General features: G+C 39.2%; 2 protein-coding genes across 3 annotated transcripts in view; both read right to left on the reverse strand.

Moving 5' to 3' along the window:
• LOC103370296 (palmdelphin) overlaps positions 1-14369 on the reverse strand; it is a 17053-nt gene extending 2684 nt beyond the window's left edge. Inside the window, exons 1-9 of one of the 2 annotated variants that reach the window (XM_008299308.1) lie at positions 14330-14369; positions 9103-9148; positions 8859-8939; positions 8508-8635; positions 8285-8399; positions 8092-8116; positions 7586-7675; positions 6688-6848; positions 3840-4890 (exon numbers count right to left, since the gene is read on the reverse strand). In XM_008299308.1, the coding sequence (XP_008297530.1) occupies positions 3840-4890; positions 6688-6848; positions 7586-7675; positions 8092-8116; positions 8285-8399; positions 8508-8635; positions 8859-8939; positions 9103-9147 (1696 nt within the window). In that variant the 5' untranslated portion in view covers position 9148; positions 14330-14369. Of the gene's footprint in view, positions 1-3789; positions 4891-6687; positions 6849-7585; positions 7676-8091; positions 8117-8284; positions 8400-8507; positions 8636-8858; positions 8940-9102; positions 9149-14329 lie in introns of those variants that run through there. The other variant, XM_008299307.1, reaches the window with a different exon arrangement.
• A 3468-nt stretch (positions 14370-17837) lies between these two features.
• On the reverse strand, positions 17838-23212 carry LOC103370298 (lipid phosphate phosphatase-related protein type 5). Its single transcript, XM_008299309.1, has 6 exons — positions 23009-23212; positions 22023-22155; positions 20650-20900; positions 20379-20555; positions 18178-18318; positions 17838-17908 (listed from the first exon to the last, which is right to left on the reverse strand). The coding sequence occupies exons 1-6, from the start codon at positions 23210-23212 to the stop codon at positions 17879-17881; spliced, it is 936 nt and encodes a 311-aa protein (XP_008297531.1). The 3' UTR covers positions 17838-17878.
• Positions 23213-24440: the final 1228 nt, after the last annotated feature.

The raw sequence follows: 24440 nt of genomic DNA on the forward strand, positions 1-24440 counted from the left end.
CCCAACATACATTGTTTTATACAACTCCTCATTTCTCTAATACACAGTGCATAGAGAGATATTAATGGGCAACACCGCAGGCTGAAATAACGCAGATTTATCTTTTCGGTTTGTTCAGTTATTTTAAAACTGATGGTCAAACTTTTAATGATTCTGAGCTTACAGCCTATTCTCTGTGCTAGAACTGTAGCTGGTAAAACAAATGCATTTACTGGTGATGATGAAGAGTTTCCATCCTCTTAAATATTTCTACTATAGTACCCTGCAGAAGACAGTGCACTTTTGCAGTTATTAGTTGGAACTGTTTATCTTATTATTTTCATTTCTCGTCATAATTTTTTTTAACAAACTTACTATAAATTCAAATTTCAGTTTCAGCATCAGTGTTGTTTGGTAGCTAACGTCCTGCAGCGGCAACAATAACAATGGTGCTTTTGTATTCGGTGACAAATTAATGCTGGCTGTGTGTCAGAGTTAATGACACAAGTAGCAGTGTTGGTGGTATTAATCCTAATGTACACACACGATGCTTTAATGAGATGATGGGAAATAACACGGGCTGATGTGCAGCATGAATCTGTGGGAGACATCTGAACCGATTCACATCACATAGGATTAATGTCACACACACAGGGTCTTGTGTTGCCGTGATGGTTAGAGTGACACAGACAGGCCATGAGCTGTTAACAACTGTGAAACAACAACAACAAAGTTTGTTATAATTACATGACTCTCGACACGCTCTTCATCTCACATGCTGCAGACAAATATACATGATGCGAAGGGAGCTGGGAATATTCCTCTACGTGTGTGTGTTTATAGATGCACATGTGTGAAAGTGGCCTCCATGTACTCACATGTCAAGAGTACATGTTCTGTCAAACGTCACAGGGCAACGACAACGACAATGGGGAGGGAACGACAATACAAATTTGACATGAGAACATTCGGTATGACAAAAAAAATTCTTGTATGTTGTAAAATTTTAACATAAAGACAACATGGAAGGACTTTAACTTTGCACATATAATGACAACATATAGACTTCTATGCACACCAGTTTCTGTAGTCCTACTAGTGGATCACCATTTTGTCATCTCAAAATAGCAAAAATAAAACTCCAACGTTGGCTCACAATATCTGCTGCAAATCCAATTCTACTGATGTTAGAGGCCTCAAAAGTTGGTGAAATGTCAACCACAGGCTGTATTTTTTGTAGGAAATATGGATAAAATTATTTTTAAATCATTCACTTAGAGGAGCTTTCTTCCATTTTCAGGGGGTTATAATTTAACATTTGGCCTCTGCTGGAGCCATTTAATAATTTGTTGGATACAATTTTGTCTGTGTCTTCCTCTAAGAGTTATATTTCTGAAGATTTCCCAGTTTGCTTGGGGGTGAAAATCCCAGAATTCCCAGGTCTGAAAGTATAAATCTAAAATATTTTATAAAACTTAATTTTCGGTCCCAAATAATGCAAATGGAGACAAATTTTAAACTAGGCTTCATCCAATGTTTAGGTGTCTGTTCTGGAAATGTACATATATTAGTACACAGTCAATTAGAAAACGGAGAAAAGTTCTCTGGTCGGAAAGAAACAACAAAAAAAGAGTTATTTGGCCACAAACACCAGAAATATGTTTGGAGAAGAGAAGGTGAGGCCTTTAACCCCAAGAACACCAAACCTACCTTCAAGCATGGTGGTGGCAGTATTATGCTCAGGGGCTGTTTTGGTGCCACTTGAACTGGTGTTTTACACAAAGTAAACTGAATAATGAAGGAGGAAGGTTACCTCCACATTCTTAAGGAAAAAATTAAAATCACCCGCCAGGAGGTCGGGTCTTGGATGTAGATGGGTGTTTCAACAAGACAATGACCCAACACACACCAACAATAGTAAAGAAATTGATTAATCAGGCTTCAATTAAGGTTTTAGAACGGCCTACCCAAAGTCCTGCCTTAAACCAAATTGAGAACCTGTGGACTGTGATGAAGAAACAAGTCTGTCAGAAAGCCAACAAAATCAGCTGAACTGCACCAATTTTGTCAAGAGGAGGTCAAAGATACAACAAAAAGTTTTGTGGATGGTTACTGAAAGGGCGTAACTGAGGTGAAAATGGACAAGGGACATTAAACCAAATATTAGTACTGCTGTATGTATATTTTTGACCCAGCAGATTTTGTCATATGTCCAGAAGACCTGTAATAAATCTATAAAAGAACCTAAATGCATGAGTTTTTTGTGACAAAGACTGCATGTGATTCAATCATTCCATCACAGAGCATTACAAGTTACAGGAGTCACTGGAAACTCAAGACTGCCTTGATAAATACATGGTCTTTACAAGTGTGTGTAGACTTTTGTTCACGACAGTTTATGAAAAAAAACATTTATTGCATGCAGATGGATCAGTGTGTGTTACATTTTACTGCTGCCACTTTATAGTCATTTTGGTAGGTTGTTCCAGTCGTTCCCAAACTGGGGAGTTGACACCAGATCAGTCTTTGTGGCCTTGAGATGATTAATGTAATTCTTAATCTAAATTTTTGTGAGAAGTTACAGGTCAAAAAAAGTTGAGAACATCTGGTTTAGTCTTTAACAATTAACGGTAGTTCATAAGCTGATCGCATGTTGTTTTATGTAAAATTCTAATCAGCATGGTTACAAATAAAAACAGTTATAAGGTTCATACAGCTGAGTGAAGAGGAGAATATTTCCTCTGAACTGTAGTGGAGCAGAAGTATGAAGAGGACTGTTGTACCAAACATGGCCACAAGGTGTCAGCACATCTAAATGTAATCACCAAGAGCTCATCGTCCATCTCAGGGAGGCAGTGCAAAAAAAAAGAAGCAAAAAACAAATGGCTGAATCAGGCTAGAATTAAGTTTCTAGACTGGCCAAAGTCTTGACCTAAACCCCATAAAGAACCTGTGGACAACTCAGCAACAGCTAATTAGTTTAACTGAGAATATTTCTTGACTCACAATTTATTGAGAGAAATGCATTAAGAGACAAAAAGACATGCAGGCATTCACTTTGCAGGACTAATAGCGTAGATGGACAGTGGTATGTGTACAGTGGGTGTTTTCAGTACTCTGTTTATTTGGAACAGAAACGTGTTTGAGAACCAATGCGCAGAAACTAAAAGAAAATCTGCTAATGAATCTATTAGAATCTGAACCAGCTGTCATCTTAGCTTCAGTAAAAAAAAGCAGATGGATTTCTGTTTTAGGTTCTAGAAGACGTTTCACCTTTCATTCCCATACCTGAACCTAAAAGAGAAGTCCAGTTGCTCCCATGAACTGGACGACTGAAAATCTACATAAACATTTGGAACCAGCTCTAAGTTGGAACTGCCTTCCAATGCCCATCCCTAGAAAGCAGTGACTGAATGTACAGTTAAATGTCACATAGAACCAAAACAGTTAGCAAACAGGAACTGCAGAACTCACCGATCGTGTTTTACTGACTACAGCGCTAAGAAATGCTGATGACTAAAACTTTACAAATGAGTAAGATTTAACAAGAGGCTCATCAAGAAACTACCCACCACTTGTCTCATTAGTAACTGATGTAGGAAGAACGAGGCTCTGCTGATGAGCTCACATCTTCACTTTCCTAAAAGTAGCCAAGCAGTCAGTCGGTGATGCAGCAGCTCAGCTCATTTCAAACACCATGTAAAAAAACAAACAACAGCTCAGTAGTACAGTTAGTCATTAGTTCAGCAGACAGTCACAGATGAGTACTGAGTTAGTGTTGGACACTCAGACATGCATTGTTCAGTCCAGTTAGCAGACAGCACAACACGCTTTCTGTTTTCTCTGGATCTTTCTGATACCTGGTCCCACTCGTTTCTCTGTCCGTCTGTCTCCAACTCCCTCCAGAAGCCCCACGTTTCCATTCGTTGAAGCTCCCATTGGACCCTGGACGTGGCTCTTCTTCTGCTTCATGCTGCTGTTGTCACAGTTGTCCTCAGTGTCCTCGATGATGACCAGCTCGGCCTTCAGGGAGCCCTCGAACTCCTGAACCTGCCCGCTGTCATCCTGCGCTGTCTGGAAGCCCATGAAGATGGCTGTGATTGGCTCGGTGGTGTCCAAGGCGTTGAGGATGGTGTAAGGAGTGTCATCTCCGTAGAGGGGGGAGGGCACCCGGTCGCAGTGGGTGGGGCCACGGTACACAGCAGTGGATTGCTTCAGGCTGTTTTCGGTTTGGCTGTATGGCTGGTAAGATGGTGGGTTGTAGCGATAAAGTTCTTCCTCTTCAACACTGATGTAATCATTAAGGGGAATATAATTAGCTGGAGTGTAGCATAGCTGTGGTTGATGGGCTGTCACTACTTCCTGGTCATGTGATCTGAGTGAAGTGAAACCATTGGATCTGCTTCGATTTATCCTGCTACTGCCTCTGATGTTGGTGTGGTGGCTAACGGGCCTATTTTCCTGAACACTGTGACAATTTCTCACTTGGTATGAATTGTCGTGATGATCGATCTGGTTGTTGTAGTGATGGCACAGCCCGTTATGGTTTCCAAGGCGATGACGTTCCCTCAGGTTGCTTTGGTTGTTTCTGTCTTTTTGCCTGCTGTAATGGCTTTCCTGGTGGAGATAGCGGGGATCTTCATGTGGTTTTCTCGGCCAGTTTTCCCTGCAGCTGAAGTCTTTCTCGGCTCTGTTTTCTCTGATGACACAGTTACCGTAATGTCCTCTGTGGTTTCGGAGGTTCTCTCTGTCTCTGCCAGCTTGGTGGTTGTAAAAGCAACGCTCTTCCCTTCTGCTGGGATTTTGGTGACGGGTTTGATGCTTTTCTTGGCGATGCACTGTAGCACTTCTCAGTAACTGTTCCACCTCATTGGCTGACAGCTCAGAAACACAGCTCTGGTCATGTGACCCCTAGAGGTAGAAACAAAGAGGAAAACGCAATGACAAGTCAATGACGAAAGCAGAAAACAGGAGGTAATCTGACTGCCTTATGTCCCAACATATTGACAACAAAAGAACGCAGATGATCCCACTAGTGTGTTTCTGGCTTGTCAACAACTGTTCTTACAGTATCTTCAGCTTCTGCGATGTATCGTTCTTGAGGTACTGTGGTTAAAAGAAGAACGTGTTTCCTTCTAATTAAGCTCATTAGCTCATTGATTAGAAAACATATTTTATACCAACATATTTGTCTTTGCATGCAACATAATCAATGCAGTGTGGATGCAGCAAACAGCTACAAAATTATATTAGATAATCTGCACTATACAGATTACATGTTGCAGGAAGTTTCTACCATAGATATGTATAATAAAGGCTAGATGTCTTAAGGCGGCGTATCGAACGGGATCACCCTTCGGCCATCTTGATATGGGGAAGCTTTCTGGCAGAACCTGTGGTACATGAAGGAAAGTGAGTGATCTGCACAAATGTAAATACTCCTATCTCGCTGAAATCTTGACGAATTTACAAACAGTTTGGTTCTTTACAAACGTTATTAACGTGGCTACAATTCAAATTACAAAAATACAAATAAAATACAAAATAATTCCATCCATCCATTATCTATACACCGCTTAATCCTCACTAGGGCTGCTGGGGGGCTGGAGCCTATCACCAGCCAACTTAAGGCGAAGGCAGGGGACACCCTGGACAGGTCACCAGTCTATCACAGGGCTGCACTTAGAGACAGACAACCAAGCACACTCACATTCACACCTACGGACAATTTAGAATCACCAGTTAACCTCAACATGTTTGGACCTTGTGGAAGGAAGCCGGAGAACCCAGAGAGAATCCACGCTGCACGGGTAGAACATGCAAACTCCACACAGAAAGATCCTGGCGCCCCCACCGGGATGCGAACAGGCAACCTTCTAGCTGCGAGGCAACAGTGCTACCCAACTGCACCACCTTAATTAAAATATAAATTGTTGCTGGCCGTGAGAGTGTAACAAAATTATCCATAAGTGCAGTGTTATAACTACACCTCTGACATTTATAACAAACGAAACCGTTTGAAAATTGGTAGAAAACTGAGCAAGATATAGTTATTTAAAAAACACAAGCACCACTACAACACAGTGTTATGGGTGAGCGAGCGGACCGTACCAAGATGGCCGCCAGTGTGGCCATGCGATTCCATTGGCCGGCAGCGCGGACAAGACATCTAGCCTTTATTATACATAACTATGGTTTCTACTGTGTTTTGTTTTGAAGGCATTGTGTCTCCATTTGAAAAGTAACAGAGAACCAATCAAAAAATAATACAACGGATTCACAAAGTTATGAAGTCAGAGTAATCACAGAACAATTCAGTCACAGTGTTATAGGGTAGCAAAGTCATTCATTCAACCTTTTTTTAAAAAAAACTCAGAGGTACACTGAGGTATGGAGGCCTCATTTACAATGTGGCAGAGAAAGAAAACAAAAGATGTGGGTACGCAAATAAGAAATTTGGGTAATGGCAATGAAAAACAATTGAAAGAGAAGATGGTAAAAACAAATACAAACAATAATTAGAGCACTAAAGCTTTAAAAAACAAATGAATCAACTAAAACAGCTGCAAGTAAAATAAAATGAAATGAAAAACTTGAATTGCCTTAAATAAAAAATGAATCAAGCTTTAGATTGTTCTGTCATAGAGTAATGGAGCTGCAGAGTAATAGAGTAACAATGTCAGAGTGTGGCTGAAGTAACAGAAATACCTCTGGAGCATTGAGGGCGTAAACACACTTTCTGCCGTCGTCGTAAACCTTGAGCCCGGTGTGTTGGTTTAACTCTTCAGGAGGAACAGTTGCAGTAGAAAGTACTGTGCTCTCCCCAGTCAACGTGTCTTTAGTCACGTTGATCTCCATTGCAAACAGAGCTGAGACACACAGAAGAGACACAGGGTCTATGTTAAAGTCAAGTTTATGTTGGCCAAATGTCATGACATATACTGTATATGTGTACTGTATGAATACAATCTCAATGTACTAGAACTCCTAATTTCAGGGTGATTTAAAATATCGCATTTTGGTGTTCTTTATTACTACTAATATACAACAAACAACCAGTATTGGCTCTGAAACAACAATAATAGTCAAACCATTTTTTCTGTTGTGGAGATCACATTGAGTATTGTTCTAACAGGAGACCTTTAACCAGATGATGACACTAGTTATAGGATATGCTGGATTGATTTTTGGAGTATCCTGGTTTTGTGTTTGCACATATAAACATCACAGCCTTGTTGCAGAAATTTGGATAATCTCTAATCCAGGTTTTGAGACAGTCAAATACCCAAGATAATAAAAAAACAGGATATTGTAACATGACCACACTTTATTTAGGATTCTAATAACTGTCTGTCATGTTTATAGACACATCCTTAAGATGAAGATGTGCAAATTTCAATTTCAATTGCTGCCCTACGCAAGAGAGTAAGCTACAAGCTTTTTAGAACCATGTTTTGAGTGTTTGATACTCAGAACACTGGTTTACGGTGGAGTTTTCCTTCAGTGTTTTGGCATAAACAACAGGACTACGACTGAACCTCTAAACTTGCAAACCTTTCTGTATTTTGGTTAATGCAGACTGCACAAACAGATGTAAAAATCTCACTCTTTCTTGTGTTTGTTTCAGAGTATGTGTTGGCTGGTGGAGAGAGGCATTCTGGGACATCAGGGATCACCGTGGTGACCTGTAATGGTTCTGTGGAACAAAAACAGGACTGTTAGATTGGGCGAGTTTTTACAACAGAGTATGAGGGCCACATTAAGAAAAATATTTTTCCACAGACTTCGAGAATAAAGTCGTAATTTTACAAGAAAAAACTTGTAATATTACGAGAATAAAGACGTAACATTTAAACCAGTTGTTTTAGAACAGGAAAGTTGTTCAAATGAGGGCCGTGGTGAAACCAATGCTGAACTTGACAAAATGCTCCACAGCTGTCATTTGAACAACTTTCCTCTTCTAAAACAACTGGTTTAAATATTATGACTTTATTCTTGTAATATTACAACTTTATTCTCAAAGTCTGTGGAAAAAAAATTTCTCTATGTGGCCCTAATATGTTGTCGTAGGTTGTAACATCAGAAACATAAAAAAAATATGTCATGACTTACCAGGAACAAAGCTGTCCTGGGCTTCCTGGAAGACAGACAATTTAATTCAAATCAGTTTTTTTTATATAGCACCAAATCACAACATGTCAGCTCATAGCAGTTCACATAGTGAGATAAAGACCTTACACAAGACACATATCAGTAAGAGCAACACAATGGAAGCACAAAACTACAGCTGTGTGAGTGTGTGTACCTTGATAATATCCTCTGAACTCTTTTCCACAGCCCTCAGTCTGTTAAGTATAAAGGTCTCGTTGGTAGAAATCGTAGACTCCTCTCTCTCCAGAGACTCCACCTCCATCTCTATCCTAATACGACAGGGGGAGTCAGTGCAGGTTGGCAACAGTGCCCAAAGGTTGCATTACAATATGTTTGAACATGTTTGTCTGTGATGTGGTTTTGTCGGTGTTTCGTACTTATGGATGCGGAGCTGCAGCGCTCTGGTCTGCTGCTGGTCACACAGAAGGCTCTGCTGCTGTGTGGAGTCTGCTGCATTGTGGACAGCTGAGTCCTTCAGCAGCCACTGTTCTCTCAGAGACTTTTTCTGTTCAGAGGACAGAAGGTTCAACAATGTGGATCATGGACAGACTGGAAACAATAACACTGGTGGTCAGACAGATGGACAAACTGATTACTACAGGCTCTCTGCAATTCATACTAATAAGAGATAATACCCATCCGTCCAAATCGTTTACAATGTACGTCATCTGCTGTTACTGCTTACCGTGTACAGATTTATTCAAACGGTGAAAATGAGTGTAGCAAACCTTCAAATGCTGTAGTTTGAGTTTTTCCTGGTCCAGTTCCAGTTTCTTCTGTCTAATGTCTTCTTGAATGCGATGCTTCTCCTGTTCCGGCAAATACAAATAGTTACATTACAGTTAAAAGAGTAATGGAGATATATTGGTACTTTATTCTACAATATTCACAAATGTAAAGAAACGTTTAAGCTAGTAAAATATAGCAATAGGCATGGCTACAGAACTCTAGCAAGGTAGGGTAAAGCCTTACAGTGATGGCCTGGAGCCTCTCCTTCAGCAGGTCACACTCCTCCATACTGCTTCCAGACGGACAAACAGAGTGAAGACACAGTGGAAAAGAATAGAGAGAAATTTGTCAGACACACTTTTTCACAGTTCCACACATAAATGGCGGCATATGGAACGACAGCTTACTGTACGAGACTATCTCAGCATTGTAAACCATTCTGTACTGAATTTTCTAGTGTTTAATGATGATTATTAAGTAAAACAAGCAATACAAGGAAAGCATCAAAAGAATGTTCCCATTTATTAAAAATATCAATGGGAACATTCGTTATGTAAAGTCCCTCTCCAGATTTGGACTAAACCCTGTAAAAACTCATCACTGTGAATCAAAGTTTTATCCATGACAATACTGCCTTTCTGCCTTCAGAATGTGCACATCTTCAGAAGCCCCGTCTTTCTCCCAACTTGATCGAGCACACCAGCTCACCTAAAGCGCTGCTCAAATGGTATAAAACTACTCTACATTGTGGGCATACATGATACATACAAAGCAAAAGCAAGTTTGAAAGAAAAACAGTAATAAAGAAATGTGATGTCAAATCACAGACGTCTAAATCCAAGTTTCTGAAACTGCTTTGAGACGCCAGTTTAAAGGTGGACATGCTCAGCCATGACGTTGATCGCTTACTTTGCTTGTGACGTGTTCTAGCATGAAAAAACACCACATGAATATGGTAAGTGAAAAAAAAAAAAACAGAGGGGGTCTTTAACTTGGACAGGTGCTACTTAGTTGTCGTCCCTAAGGGTTGGCAGGCATTATGTTTAAAGACAATAAAAGTTCTACATTTCCTAGTTAAGGTTTAGTAATGTCCCTTCCTCTTGTGAGTGCAGATGCTTGCAAACAATGCAGTGTTTAGTAATAAATCAACATGAGTATTTTTACAAATCTGCATCAAGCTTGACGGTAACTGTACACGATCATTTGCATGGCTGAAAATCTGACACAAGGTGGTAGAGGTTTAAAATGAGAAATCAAAACGTATATGTAACCACACTGGACAAATTTAGCCTTAAATCAACTGGAATCAAGCAAAGACAAAATGCTGCTTCACACCTTTCTCTGATTGAACAAGACTGTCAGTTGAAGGAAGGTGAGTTACTACCATAAAATTGCCCAGTTAACGGAAGTCTGCATTATTTTTATAACTTTTTAAACACAACTATAAAACAATATACACAATTTCCACGACTGTGTCTTTCTCTGCTCTCCTACATTTCCCTCAGCTTGTTTCTGTTGTCCCCCCCCCAGTGCAACAACCTCAAAGAGCTTCAGTTATTGGTGCGTTCATTGTTATTGTAACTGTTGCTACCTCAGCTTAAGTCGTACGTCACTTTGTCAATCTATTAAACCAGGAGACAACTGCCTGACAGGACCTGTTGATTTACAAGACTGTCCTTTAACTCCAGCTGCTCAGTCTGTGTGTGAACGCTGACTTCTCTCCCAGACTGGCTGTCTGCCACACAGACCCTCAATCAGTGTTTTGATAATTTTGGAAGCAACCTCATATCATGTTTTAGCCTAGATCCTCCTCCTAACATGATTAAATGATCACATTTCTGCTTGGATTAGATTGCATGTATATAGTATAGGCCCAAATTAGGTGTTTACCATAAATCACTGCAATCACCTTTACATGAACGCACAAAACTAAATGTCTGAAACAGCTGCTGCAGGTCAGGCTCCTCCCGAGGTGGATCTGCAGCTTCCTGTTCAGAAATATACCACTCTGGCTTTTTATATACTACAGGGTCAAATCTTTTATTTATATCCAGCGGGTCAGTGGGCAGTCTGCTGGAGGAGTGGGAGCGTCCTGCTGGTCCTGTTGTCTGGAATGTGTTGCCTTGTTTATTTTGTTCAGGCCATCTGTATTGAAACATTATGAAGCACTTTTAAATGTAGGCAACAGTTCTGTCTTACATTCATTGCATCCCAGAGTGATTCCGGTGTGTATTTCTAATGCTTATTTGTGCCTGCAGCAACATACAATGAAAATCTGGTAGCTACTGAAAACTGACATGCAATGCTTGGTCAGATTCTCAGTCTTGTTTATCTTTTCTTTGGTGAAATGAAGAGTTAATTTGCAAAAACAGACAACTTCATCTTCACAAACCTTCAAAAAACCCACTTTTCCAGCGTCTATCTGAGACAATAACAATCAAACTTAAGTTATCTCTATTTTTGTCGTGTCATTTCCACAGAGTCAAATCCACTCAACTTCAGTTTGACTGATATCATCTCAAGCAAACAACAAAAAAATCAGTTTTCGGAAAAATGTACAAAAATTGAGTTATCTGTTTTTGCAAATTAACTCTTCAAATATTGTCCAAATTGATTAAAGGGACACTTTTGGGCTGAATTTTGGTACAGCAGAGACAAAAGATATGCCTGAAATACATTTTTTTTCTGGAGAAAAACAGAAACATTACAAATGTATTGAAATATTGCATACTAACAATAAGAAAAATAGAAAAAATAGCTCTAATGTCAGAAATGTTTCATGTTAAGATTAACCTGTTGACTCTGAAAAATGAAAGAAATCAAATGAACAACATTAAGTCATATTTGGTTCTTTTGTTCAGTGTAAGCTCAACAAAGTGTCCAGTCAATTGACATTTACAGTGAGATCTAATAAGTTGTGGCAGCATGAAGACAGGCTGTGTGACTGTTTTAAAGCCTCACCCTAGCAGCATGATATAGCTGATACACAACATCAGGTGCACTGCCAAAACAGTCCAGGTGGAACCGAGGCTCTTTTCTATTCTTACTTGGAAAGTGACAATAATAACAGATTTATGTAAACTATCCTGTTTCAGATGCTGAACTTCCCAGCAGCTTTTTTAGTTAATTTCCCATCCTGCAGAGTCAGCTGCATGTAGTAGTCAGGGAGGCTGTGTGTTTAATATAGATGTAGGTCAGGAGAGTTGATAGGGTTGGTTCAAACACATGGATAAAGGGCTCCACGGGGTGGAAGGTATTCTTAGAAGGACGCATACACATTTACTGCTTCTATTTCCAGGTCAGCATTTGCCAAAGTCTGTGTTAAACCCAGATGGTTGTTGTAAAGCATGCAAACTTCTCTATTGCGGTCTACTTGATCAAATTTTACATTAAAGGCCAGTTTTCCAGGCATTTACCAATGCTTTCCCAACTCTCTGGGATGTAGGGTCAGCAGTATGCCCTATAGCTGAACAAACACAATCCTAACATCTTATTGACCCACTGCCTCAGGTCAGGACAAAAGGGTCTCAGATTAATTTTGCTCTAAGTCATCTTAATAAACCTGTCCTTTCACAGTGAAGGAAGGGGCTCCATATTATTCTACCCTAACTCCTTCAAACAAGGCACCCAGCCTGTCAGCCCTCAGGCAGGGTTCAACATGACCTGCCTCCAGTCACAAAGACTGTCAGTCCAATAGTTCTCTATTTACTCAGCCTGTCTAATGTGATGTAGTCTCCTGTTAACTGAAGTGAAAACACATTCGCCAACCGGACCACCAGTGATCAATCAGCACGACTGACTTTTCTCCCACTTTTACAAACCACAGTCTGAGCAGAGCTTATATCAGCCTGTCAGTCACTCATGTAAGCAGTCAGTAAAGTAGTGGGTAAACTGAGCTAATCTTCTCATGAGGTTGTTAATCTGTGAAAGCCATCTGCTTGAAAACTAGTTAGAACAGCCATGTGGGCAGTACAACTACCATGTGCTCAGCTAAAAAATCAGCTTGTTTTATTTTCTATGCTGTGGTGTAAGGCTGGGCAGTGAGATTACTGCAAATACATCAACATCACATCTCGTCAAATTGCAGTTTAATGCACTATTCTGGTCCACTGTTGTACAATGTATTCAGAGCAATGTAAACACTACGCATCTCCAACATGTCAGCCTATCAGGAACGTTGTCAATACATTTCTATGTAGCCAGCAACGTCTTGAAAGATATGTTTTCTGTTTTGTGCATACAAGATCTACAGTATGTGGATCTAACAACTTTTGTGTGTTGAAGTTGAAGAGTTCAGTTGCAAAAACAGATAACTCCATCTTCACAAACCTTCAGAAAACCCACTTTTCCATCACCTACCTGAGACGATATCAATCAAACTAAAGTTATTTCTATATTTGTCATGTCATTCCTACTGAGTCAAATCCACTCAACTTCAGTTTGATATTATCTCAAGCAAACAACAAAAAAAAAAAGCTTTCCGAAAATCTACAAAAACGGAGTTCAGGTATAGATCTAGTGCAAACAAAGAGAAAACATCTGAAGCTTCAAAGGCTTTCAGCCTTTAAAATTATCTGAGGGTGGTGAATTCTTTCAGACTACAAATGACCACTGAAGTCTCCCCTTTTACTTCAACCATCAAAACTAGCAAACTCAGAGATATACTTTTTTCTTTTCCTGGGCAGTGAGGACAACAAACTAGTGTTTGCTTATGTAGCAAAAGACTTGTGTTTAACTTTGTTGTAGTTACTACAAGACTGGAAATCACTGCTCTAGCTCACACTCTTGCTCAAGAGCTGAAACATCTCTCCTAGCGTGGTACACAAGTGCTGAAGTACCCTGTCCTAAATCCAGTGAATTTGAGAACAAAGTTTGTGTGAAGTACATTTTTACATGTCTGACATAAATAATAACTTAAATCAGCAAATGAATGGCGGTAAATCAGCCTATAATGCACTCTGGGCTTTAAGCTCTGCAGGGACAAGCAGAAGCCAGGAGAAACTGAAGCTTAACCAGAATTAAGGATTTATCTCCACCTCTCCCTGTGTTGTCTTTCTATGTTGTTCATTCTCTCTTGTAGACTTAATAGTCAGCTAAGGAGTGAGGTTGTGCATTTACAATATATTTCTAACTATTAAGGTGCTAAGGCTGTCTACATAACTCCTAAACAACTTTACTCCTTAGCTGAGGGAACCATGTGATTTACCAGCATACCATTACAAGCCTTCTGCTGTGGTTTGAATAGTTTGTTTAATAGCTTTTTGGCTAGCTGGCTAACAGTTTAATTTATTTTGAACGATAAAATACTGTCCCTACATGTTGGAAAACTTGAGTCCACAAAGTCTACGTAACTTTAACAGATAAATTAAGGCTTATCACATCGCTATGACACTTAAAAACACTTTGACTTGAATTAATCACCATATTTCATGAAGAAAACACAAGAATAAACGGAGCTAAATTAGCTTACCTGTCAGTTGCGCCTCTCTGTCTCGTGCCGAACCGCTGAACGTCTGTTCCCGTGAGCGCGAGACCCCAGGCTGCAGGTGCAGGTGGGCGGGACTCTGCGGTGTGTCACAGTTGATTGACAGCTGGACGTCCTCCCATCAGCCAATAGGAAAGACGAACGCGTTGCCTTGCAGTACCCCCGAATTCTCTGTTGAAGTAAACAACAACAACAACAACAACAACAACAACAACAACAGCCACCAGTGGTTTCCAAACCTTTTTTATTCATCATGTTACGCCACAGATGGATCCGAATATTCCCAATGTTTCATGATAACTTCATCTGTTGTTATTATCCCTGTTCTAAAATGGTTATTTAACACTAATGATTACATAAAAGTGGATTCCTTACTTTTTCTATTGAACTGACAGTATTTAGGTTGGTTTAGTCACACTTTCAATGGCAGTTTCAACCACTTATTCATTCCTTTTTGGTTTCTTAACATTTATAATTTAAATATTACTTTCAGCTTTTTCAATATTTAAAACTTTTTTGGTAAACATATCTTTTATTTAACTATTCCTTTTAACATTTTCAACATTTGTTAATTAGTTGTTAATCATCTACAGATAATATAGAAAGATTTTAAGTTGAATTGCAGAAAAGTGTTTATAGAGTTCTGTTTGGTGTGACCGTAAAGCTATATTTTTAAAAATACACTAGTGTAACAATCTACCTTTAAACCAATTTAGTAATTATTAAAAAAGGAAATAAAGCTGCCTTACAAAAACAGAAAGCAGTAACTATAATGAATTCTGTCACACTGAGTGCTTCTTTTCTCGTTGATATTTTTTTAGGTTAGTTTGATGCTTTTAAAAAGCTGCATGTGGTCATGATTGACAGCTGTGATCGACTCATCCTCAGAATAAAGCAGCTGTGGAAACACCTGTAAACTGCTGTACATGAATCGTACATAAAAACATGCAAGGAATGTTTCTTTTCTTCTCTGTTTTCAAATCCTTAAAATGAAAGTTTTGCAGTACACTGTAGCCTACTAACTGATATTCTGAGGGCAAGTTTTATCTAAGTTTGTCATCTGAAGGATATCTTAATTGTAAGGTAATGCTATAGACCGTGTAGAAAAGGTAGATGCAGGGGCTGTGACATCACCCACTGGTTTGTGGACTTTTAAAGTATCTTAAAGCATCGAGTTTGGCACAATTAATCACATTGACTGAGAATCTTCTATGCATGCCTTTACAGTAGTGACCTGTCAATCACAAGGTAGCCCCGCCCTAAAACACACCTGCATTAATGTCGCTTTTCCTCTAAATGGGGTCATAATTAACTAAATGAGTCTCATGCTGTATTGAAGGAAACCAGCGATTGAGACCGTAGACTCATTAGGAAAATGTTTACTGAGGTAACAGATGAAGGGAGAAGTGGGATCGTTTTCTCGCTGACTTTCTATGTAATCAAACTTGGCCCTTGCTGGATGTTGGTAACAATGCAGATTTAAGGCGCTTCCACCTTTACTTTTCAGATCCGTAAGCTACATTCTTCTTTTACGTAGATGTGTTCTCACATTTAGGCGGGGCAGGAGGTGCAATATAAGCAGGCAGAAGTCTACTTTAAGTGATTTCATTAACTCATATTTGTAATAAGTGGATATACTGAGGGGATAGATCAAACTCTGCCTTCCTCTGTGAAACATGTCCTATTTTCTTTTGTTTCCTGATTTACAGAGCAGACGAGAGAATCCAGAAAGATATCACATCACTGGACAAAACATTTTATCACAGGTAAGCGAATGATTGAAACACCTCAAACCACCACACATCCATTCATATATCATATTCATATATACTCAGTCATATATTTTATACAATATAATATACACTAAAATCTGCAGACCTACAAGAAGAACAAGAAGTCCTCAAACACATGGTGTACCCCCACAGAACCCCGATCTCAACATCACAGATGCAATTAATTGATAAATAAAACTATACAATTGATAGTAATTCTGTCCCTAGTTAGACAAACAGCATAACCTATTATTGTAACAGTAGGAAGAGAAGCATGGGGCATTGCATGAGGGACAAGAAACAGCAAATATATCAGAAATAAATAATCTCTTGGCTGGCCTGTGAGTTTGAAGTAATTCACAACACTGCACTTTCAAACATGACACATGCTCACAGACAGGAAAACAAAGAAAACAGCATTTAAAGGACACAGGAAGAGAATTATCTTTGGTCAGTTTAAGCACAGATTCTCATTAGAGGGTTAGTCTTTGTTTTTACCATTCTCTACAGTGTAGAACAAAAATGACAACATCAGCACAATGAAATAAGATCAATTCTATCATGTAGCAAAATAGAAAGTATTTTAACAGATCGAAACACGTTAAATGTTGTAGATTCCTGTTCTAGTTTGCCTTGATGACAGCTTTGCTCTGTATTGGCAGCCTGGAATGGCTTCCTCATTAACACCACTGAGACAGCTCTAAGGTTTAATGGATGCTCTTACTGATTGTAACTGTAATTTTATTTTTTTTTTAATCTTATTGTTCTGTTTGTCTCATTACATCAATTTTTTTTAGCTTTTACTGTATGTGCCTCAGCATCACTGATAATGAGGGTTGTCCTTCAATGTGCTCTCTGAGGTTTTAGATTAAACAAAAAAGTTATCAAAGCAGAATCTGAAGTTTAAAACGCATGTTGCTTCCTTTAATATAATATAAAACACATAAATCCATGTGTGTTATTTCACAGTGTTGGTGTCTTCTGTTTAGTTCTATACTGTTGAAAAAATGTAGAAAACACTTGAATAAGTTCCTGATTTTCGAGTGTTATTCCATGTTTGCATGCTAGTGAGTAGACAAAAAACACTAAGCTGTATGAATAAACTACATAATACATATTGCAAACAACAAAATTGACCATAATGCAACCAAACCACCAGATGACAGCAAAGACCTCGTGTTTCAAAAGCTTTTGCAGAATCTAGTCAGTTGTTGGAGCAATAAACGCCCATATTGTTTCAGAGGATCCTGTCTTGAACATTTGTAGAACACAGAAACTATGACCACACACGAACCATACGACCAGCATGAATGTATTTCTATTATTTTACACAGTTTTCCAATCCAGGTCCACATAACCCACAGATTGGTACTATATTCTATGATGTCTGAAGTTTGAAACGTCTCTTGTTTACAGCATACCATTAACATATTGAATACACATGCACCCTTGTAAAAACAAATCATACCATGTTCAAACTGCTACCTTAGTTTTTGTCTGACCGCAATGATGCTGTCAACACCACATTTCTTTTTTAACTGCACCTGCCAGATTTCACTGTGAGAGAACAGCATCATCCTCCTGTTTGTTTGTTTGTTTTTGCTGTTTTTACACTAATTACTACTGATTAAAGTGGTACTAAAGGCAGCAGGCAGCATCAAAAAAAGAAGGCTGTGATCTTGAAATACAAAGGTCCATGTATTTTGCAGAATTCGTGCAGTCCATCACCCCCACGCTCGTGTTGTGGGGGTGGAGGTCATAGTCATGTGACTTCTGTACAGGATCCAGGAGTCTAGAAAAAAGACAAATAACATAAATTCAAAAATGTACAAGCAGAGGTTGAACAGAGCTGCTGGCTCTTCCTGATATATTTTATTTTTGGGGGATTTTAATGGTGCGTTAATTATCAAGTCATTCCTAATTATAATGACACTGTAGCAAGTGACTTTTGTTTTTGCTATAAATATTTTTAACTTATGTTATTATGGACATATCAGTTTTCATATATATTATGTTATATTTTGCAGCAGAATGTGTAAAAGTGTAATATATATGATTCACCTGTGCCACAGCGTATTTGTCGCTGGTCTCCACGGTGTGATTGATTTGAGGTGAATCCTCGTCAGTGTCGGCTGTACCAGCATCCGAGGGACTCTGTGGAACTGAAGGTCTCTTTTTAAAATACTGGACCACGAACACCACCTAGACAGAGACACAGAAGAAGAGACAGTTGAATCAGTCTAAGATGATTCAGTCAGCTGTTTGCATGACGAGACTTGTACATCACAAGAAAAATATGTAGACAGTCACTGTAAAGCAGCAAATAAGTAAGCCCAAGACAACACAGTGTCAGGGTTTTTATACAACTGAGGTGTTTTTACTGTAACTACAGGAAGAGCTTCATCATTTATTTTTTCTTACACTGTTACTGTGACCCAGGCTTTTGTTCCAGCCAAGAGTGTCGTGCATGACTCGCTGTTCGCTGTACAAAAGAGGAATTCGAGTTCATCCAACCAATAACAACTTTCGTGTGTGTGTGTCTGTGTGTGTGTGTGTGTGTGTGTGTGTGTGTGTCTGTGTGTGTCTGTGTGTGTGCGTGTCCTGCAGCGATTCAGTCCATTAGGCCAGGTTTCTATTAAGAAAAGAGCCTAAATATATTTGGCCAACTTACATAATGATGTACAGCAGCAAAGTGCTGGACAGACTCCCTAAAAGGAGGCTCAGAGATTTATTCTTGAAAAGCTGCTTCAAAAATGTGTTGAATGTGAAAGAAAGTAAATTATTCTAGATCAATATTATGATTTGCGTTTAAAGAATTCTCAGGCCAATTCATGGTTGACTTATGATTCAGACTTTTCAGAATTTATAATTTCCTGTTGAGCTTGGGTAAAGTCGATGGAAAGCCTTTACATATTTGAAATAATGAAGGTTTCCTGAAAAACACATTGATGCTACAGAAAAGGTCAGGGAATATCTGAAGTCTTTAAGCCTCAGTTCCTGGGGATTGTGAAAGTCTGTGCAAAATTTCTTGGCAATCCACACCATGCTTGTTGACATGCTGCGATCAATCCACCTGACCCATTACGAAAACAGTGTTTCTTCGTTTCCTCAGTTTAAAAGTACATTGAATGCAGCCAACTGCACTAAAGCATGACACACCAAAGAATAACTCAGCTTGTGGCTTGTTCATAATAGTGCCTATTTTGACTGTGAGTCTTGGTAGCTTTTCTCTCGACTTTCTACAACAGGATTTGGTAAACACAACAATGAACAAGCCCACGGATCATTTGTACAAGCAGCTTATTGTGACCCAGAGCTACGATTCATTATGGCAGCACCCTCTAGAGGCTAGAATATCTATGATGGCAGCAAAGGAAGAAGTGATGCAATTACAGAACCACAGATTTAGTGTAGGGCGGAGGTTGAGGTTGACGGATGGATCGACAACACATTGGGCTTTAGATGGAGTTTCTGGAGTGCTCTGGAAGCCAAATGGTTACAGCAACTGATAAATGCTGATGCTTCCAGTCTCACTGTGGATTTGTGTTGCCTCATTTTTCTGCCTCTTAACCACTGACTTTCCAATAAACACAAAAAAAACTCACAAAAATATGTCACCTATTATTACTTTTCACTTCAACCGTGCCATAATCTTAACAGTGTATTTAATGTTGCTACCATTACATTAAGGTCCTTTGTTTTAACTCAAATTCTTTTTTGAAACCAGTTATTTTAGTGCCAAAAGCAAACCACACACAGATTAAAAAATGTTTGTACTCTATCAAACGTTATGGTTTGCATTCAGATGGTAGGGTCAAATGACTTATCTGTGCGGCACAACACTTCTTGAAACCTTTCAGACTAATTTTAGTTTGACATGAATCATTTCAAACACTTGTCTCAGACTCTATGTAAAACAAAATGCTGAAAACTTTCCTCCATATTAGCTTGTGTACCGAACTCCATTGGATTTTTTTGTGGGGAGAGTCAGCGAACCATACAAGCATCGTAGAGTCTGTGTTTTCCAAATTTGTACACTGGAAGTGAAGTGTGAAAAGATTTCTTTTTATTAATTCATTCGTAGCATCTCATTTATTTATGAGTAAAAAAGCCTGGTTTTATTCTGGCCTATCTAAAAGCTCATCCATAATAATGAGTCCACTGATTAAGACAATTACTGTACATGAGTAAGTCTGGTCGGTTAGACTTTAGGTAAGAATTGAGTGGTAAAACTATGGTACACTAGATGAATAATAACTGACCAGAAAGACAGCGATAGCAGCTCCAACAGCTTGTCCTGCGATAACATCACTCCAGTGGTTTCGGTATTCAGCCACTCTGTTGATTCCTGTCAGTACAGCCAGACTGACCAGAGACAGACTGAGGAGAGGCCCAGCCAGGCGCCCTCCAGTGGAGCCAACACACGACATTACATACATCTGTAAACAAAAGATGATGTCTATGTTATATAGTAAATTTCAAAAGCAAGCATTAAAGTAAGATGAACTGGATTCCATGACATTCACCGCTCACCGCCAGGTAAACAGCTGGGTACACACTCAGTGCAGCCTCTTTGGACGGAAACGTCTTCCTGGCTCTCATGATGTCATCGGGGTTACCAGTGCAGGCATCTGATTGGCTGACGAAGCGCGCCGTGTTCTGACAGCCGAGAGCGGTGTAATTGGGCCGGCAGACAGACAGGAAGTAAGGAGCCAGACTTCCTGTGACCAGCTGTCCAGCATTGACAAAGATGTCTGTCGTGAACAGACCGAAGACGTAGACACCTGCAGGAAACATGATGAACACAAGTGTAAACACATCATGTTACATCTACACTTAAAGACAGCTGGTTTAAACCTTTACTGGAATATACAGTTGAAATAAATCCTTCACATCACCAAACCATGAGATACAGTGTTGACATGTAGCCCTCTACCATGCATGACTTTAGCTGAGAAAGTTACAAGAACAAGATCAGTAAAATCAAACAGATGGTTTTACTGACCATAACTTTCCTTGTTTGGTACGGCAGGCCAACATTACAGAAAACATTTTTGTTATTACAACAATTAAAACATACTACACAGTATTAGCCACTGATGTGACACTTGGGAGAACAATGATGGTCTTGATGATCTTGTTTTAGGTGATAACTTTCGATGGCATCTTACACATCGATGACAGTAACTTGATCCACTGTCTAATTCAAACTCAGTTTAGATCCACACATAGTACAAGTCGTGACAACCATGCAGGAATGTAAATGCACAACTTAAGGTGAGGAAGTCACGCTTAAACAGACGCTACAGGTTTCATTTACCATCATTTTCTTTCTTTGTATGGAAGTCCAGAGCTGCCAACATTACGGAAAACATTTTCATAATTATTACGATTAAATTATAAGACACAATATATATTAGCCACTAATGTGACACCTGAGGGACCAGTGATGGAGATGTAGTTTTAAACCATGGCCAAAGACAACACTGGTCATGTACACGAACATTTTTGAAGTGTTGATGAGCTTCATTGGAGATTTAAACACCTTTCCAGAATAATTTCTAACACAGCGAACATTTAGCTCACTAATTAGCTTTTATCACTTCTTTCATTGGCTTTGTGTCTGTACAGTGAAACGTGGTCAATAACAGCAGGGAAACAAAGGATTTTTGGTTCTTCAGTTCTGTCTATTACAGCCAAATCATTTTTTTATGTCATGTTTGCTTCAAATTCACTCTATAATTATATGGAAACATGGCTACTGATGAATGACACTCAGTGATAACTAAAATATGCAATACTTTTCATCAAATCAAAAATATCTAAAATTACAGTTGAAAACAAATTTACACCTGAATGTTACTATTAGTTCATTGACTGCAACACTTGTGTTGTCCTTAGATTACCGAGGAAACGGAAGGTCCTGCGCACCATAGGGTTCACGTAGCAACAGTCCCCCATGACAACGGCCTTCTCCTGGTCGTAAAGGTTGTTCAAGTTGTAGTGAAGGAGGAAGATAACCACTTCGACTCCTGAAATCTGCAAAACAAAATGAAAAAGAAGATGTATATGTATCACACAGGTATCTAGAGACTTGAATAATTGAACAGCTACTGTAATAAAGATAGCTGCAATCACTTTCATACCACAGCTGTTTCAGTGGCTTTAATACGTTTTGTTTATTTACACGTCCAACAGGTATGGAGCATTAGCGTAAATGTGATGAGACAAAAAAGTAAATCATTCTCCTTTTGGCTTTAGTTTGGGACTCCTGTGACAAATTTTGTGTTTTTTGCTCAATGCTCCACTATGTTCACCGGCTAATTGCCAAATCTGTCTGGAAAAGTTGTATACAACAGGTCTGTCACAGGCAAACTGCTGACAATGAAGCTAATGAGTGCAAAGACATGAAACAGCTGCCAGTTATGTCCATGAAACAAAACTTTAGGAATCATGTGCAACATTTTATTTTCATGTGCAATACTTTATTTTCATATACAACACTGTCAATATAATGTGCAATTAAAAAAAAATTAAAAATCAGGTGCAATATATCTATCATCTATAATCTTTATCTTACAGCATTTCTGCTAAGCACTGCATTTATTCTTGTTATATAACATTTTATCTTGTGTTATTACCAAAAAAAAAACCTCAGTGACGATTTAAAAAAAAAAAAAGGTAACCAAGCTGCTAAAAGATGAATGAATGAACGCCTACTGCCATCCGCTACATCCAACGTTCTGCAAATATTACAAGTTGGTTTGTCGAGATGAGTAGACGGTGTCGCAAATTTATAGATGCATCAGGAAATCTGTGAAAGCAACAGATATAACCAGAAAAATGACAACTTATAAGTCATATTAAATGAGAAGAGAATTTTTGGGCTTACCAGCACCACGGGCAGTCCGCCCACCACAGAGTACAGTATCACAGGCTGTATGCCGCTGTACTGCTCAGGTCCAGGATCAGGTTTGCTCAGAGTCGGGTCTCTGCAGATGAAACCCTGTTCAGCTGGACTGAATGTGTCGGTGAACTCGCAGTAGTAAACCAGCATCACCGTGGCTGCCAGAATCACCACCTGGAAGTACAGCATGGTCCGACAATGTGACCTTAACAACACGTCCCGGAGAATGTTACCACAGCGACAAGGAATCCTGTCTTACAAGCTCCTAAATATTGCTGTGAAGGTGATGAAAGTCCAATGTTATGAAGTCTTGATGATGAAGAATCCAGCTTTCGATCCCTGGTGTTGTGTCCAATCCAATTTTTCCAGTTCCTAGTTTCACCATGATAAATGATCCAGTTTCACTGATTCCACTTTGGTAGCAATTAATATGCAGTTATACAGAACTTCTGCTTAAGTTTCAAACCCCAGCAGATGATGATGATGATGATGATAGTGGTGATGATGAAGATATGAGCCTCAGAGATGGAGGAAGTCGTTCTTCTTCGCCTTTTTTTCTGTGATTCTGTGAGAGGGAGACCTTTGTCCTTCCGCTCCTGTGACTTTATTGAATCATTTGACTGCAGTGGAGCAGAGAATTTATTCTGTTTCACTGAACAATCTCTAAAGAGCCACTTGCAGTCTACTGAACACAAACTCACATCACCACAGAGCAGAGCTGGATACACCAACCAGCCACGACATTAACACCACTGACAGGTAAAGTGTAGAACACTGATGAACTCATTACAACGTGTGTTCTGCTGGGAAACTTTGGGTCCTGACATTAATGTGGATGTTTCTTTGACACGTACCAACCACCTAAACATTGTTCCAAACCAAGCACCCCCTTTGATCAAGGACTCTTGACAGATTTCTTCGCCACTTGGGGACAGCAGAATAAGGTACAAATTAAATTAAAAAAACAGGTTTACTTGTACGTTTTCAATAAAAGCATTGAAACCTTGAAATGCAGAGAAGTTTTTAATCTTGGCTGAGGTGGAAACGTAAGTGTTGGTGCAATGGAAACAGATGTCATGAATAAACAGTGACATTCATGAGCCGCTGCCCAAAAACAGAGAATTACTTCAAATCTCTGTGAAGCAAGCATGACCTAACCATAGTCATCCTCACATTATTACAGAAAACAAATAGAAACGTCATGTTTTCATCATGATTTCTGCTTTCATTTCCATCATTTGAGCTTTGACTAATGTTAGTACAATTACACCATCTCCTCGCTCTTCTTCTACCACCCAAGTGGAAAATTAGCATCACTAGCTGTTTATCTTGCAGAACCATCCTCTAATATTCACATAATTATGTTCTTTTACTTTTGTTCAACTGAATTTTGCACGACACACCTGTGTTTATGACA

This window comes from Stegastes partitus, unplaced genomic scaffold (assembly GCF_000690725.1).
Source record: "Stegastes partitus isolate 25-593 unplaced genomic scaffold, Stegastes_partitus-1.0.2 Scaffold1401, whole genome shotgun sequence".
Taxonomy (NCBI): domain Eukaryota; kingdom Metazoa; phylum Chordata; class Actinopteri; family Pomacentridae; genus Stegastes; species Stegastes partitus.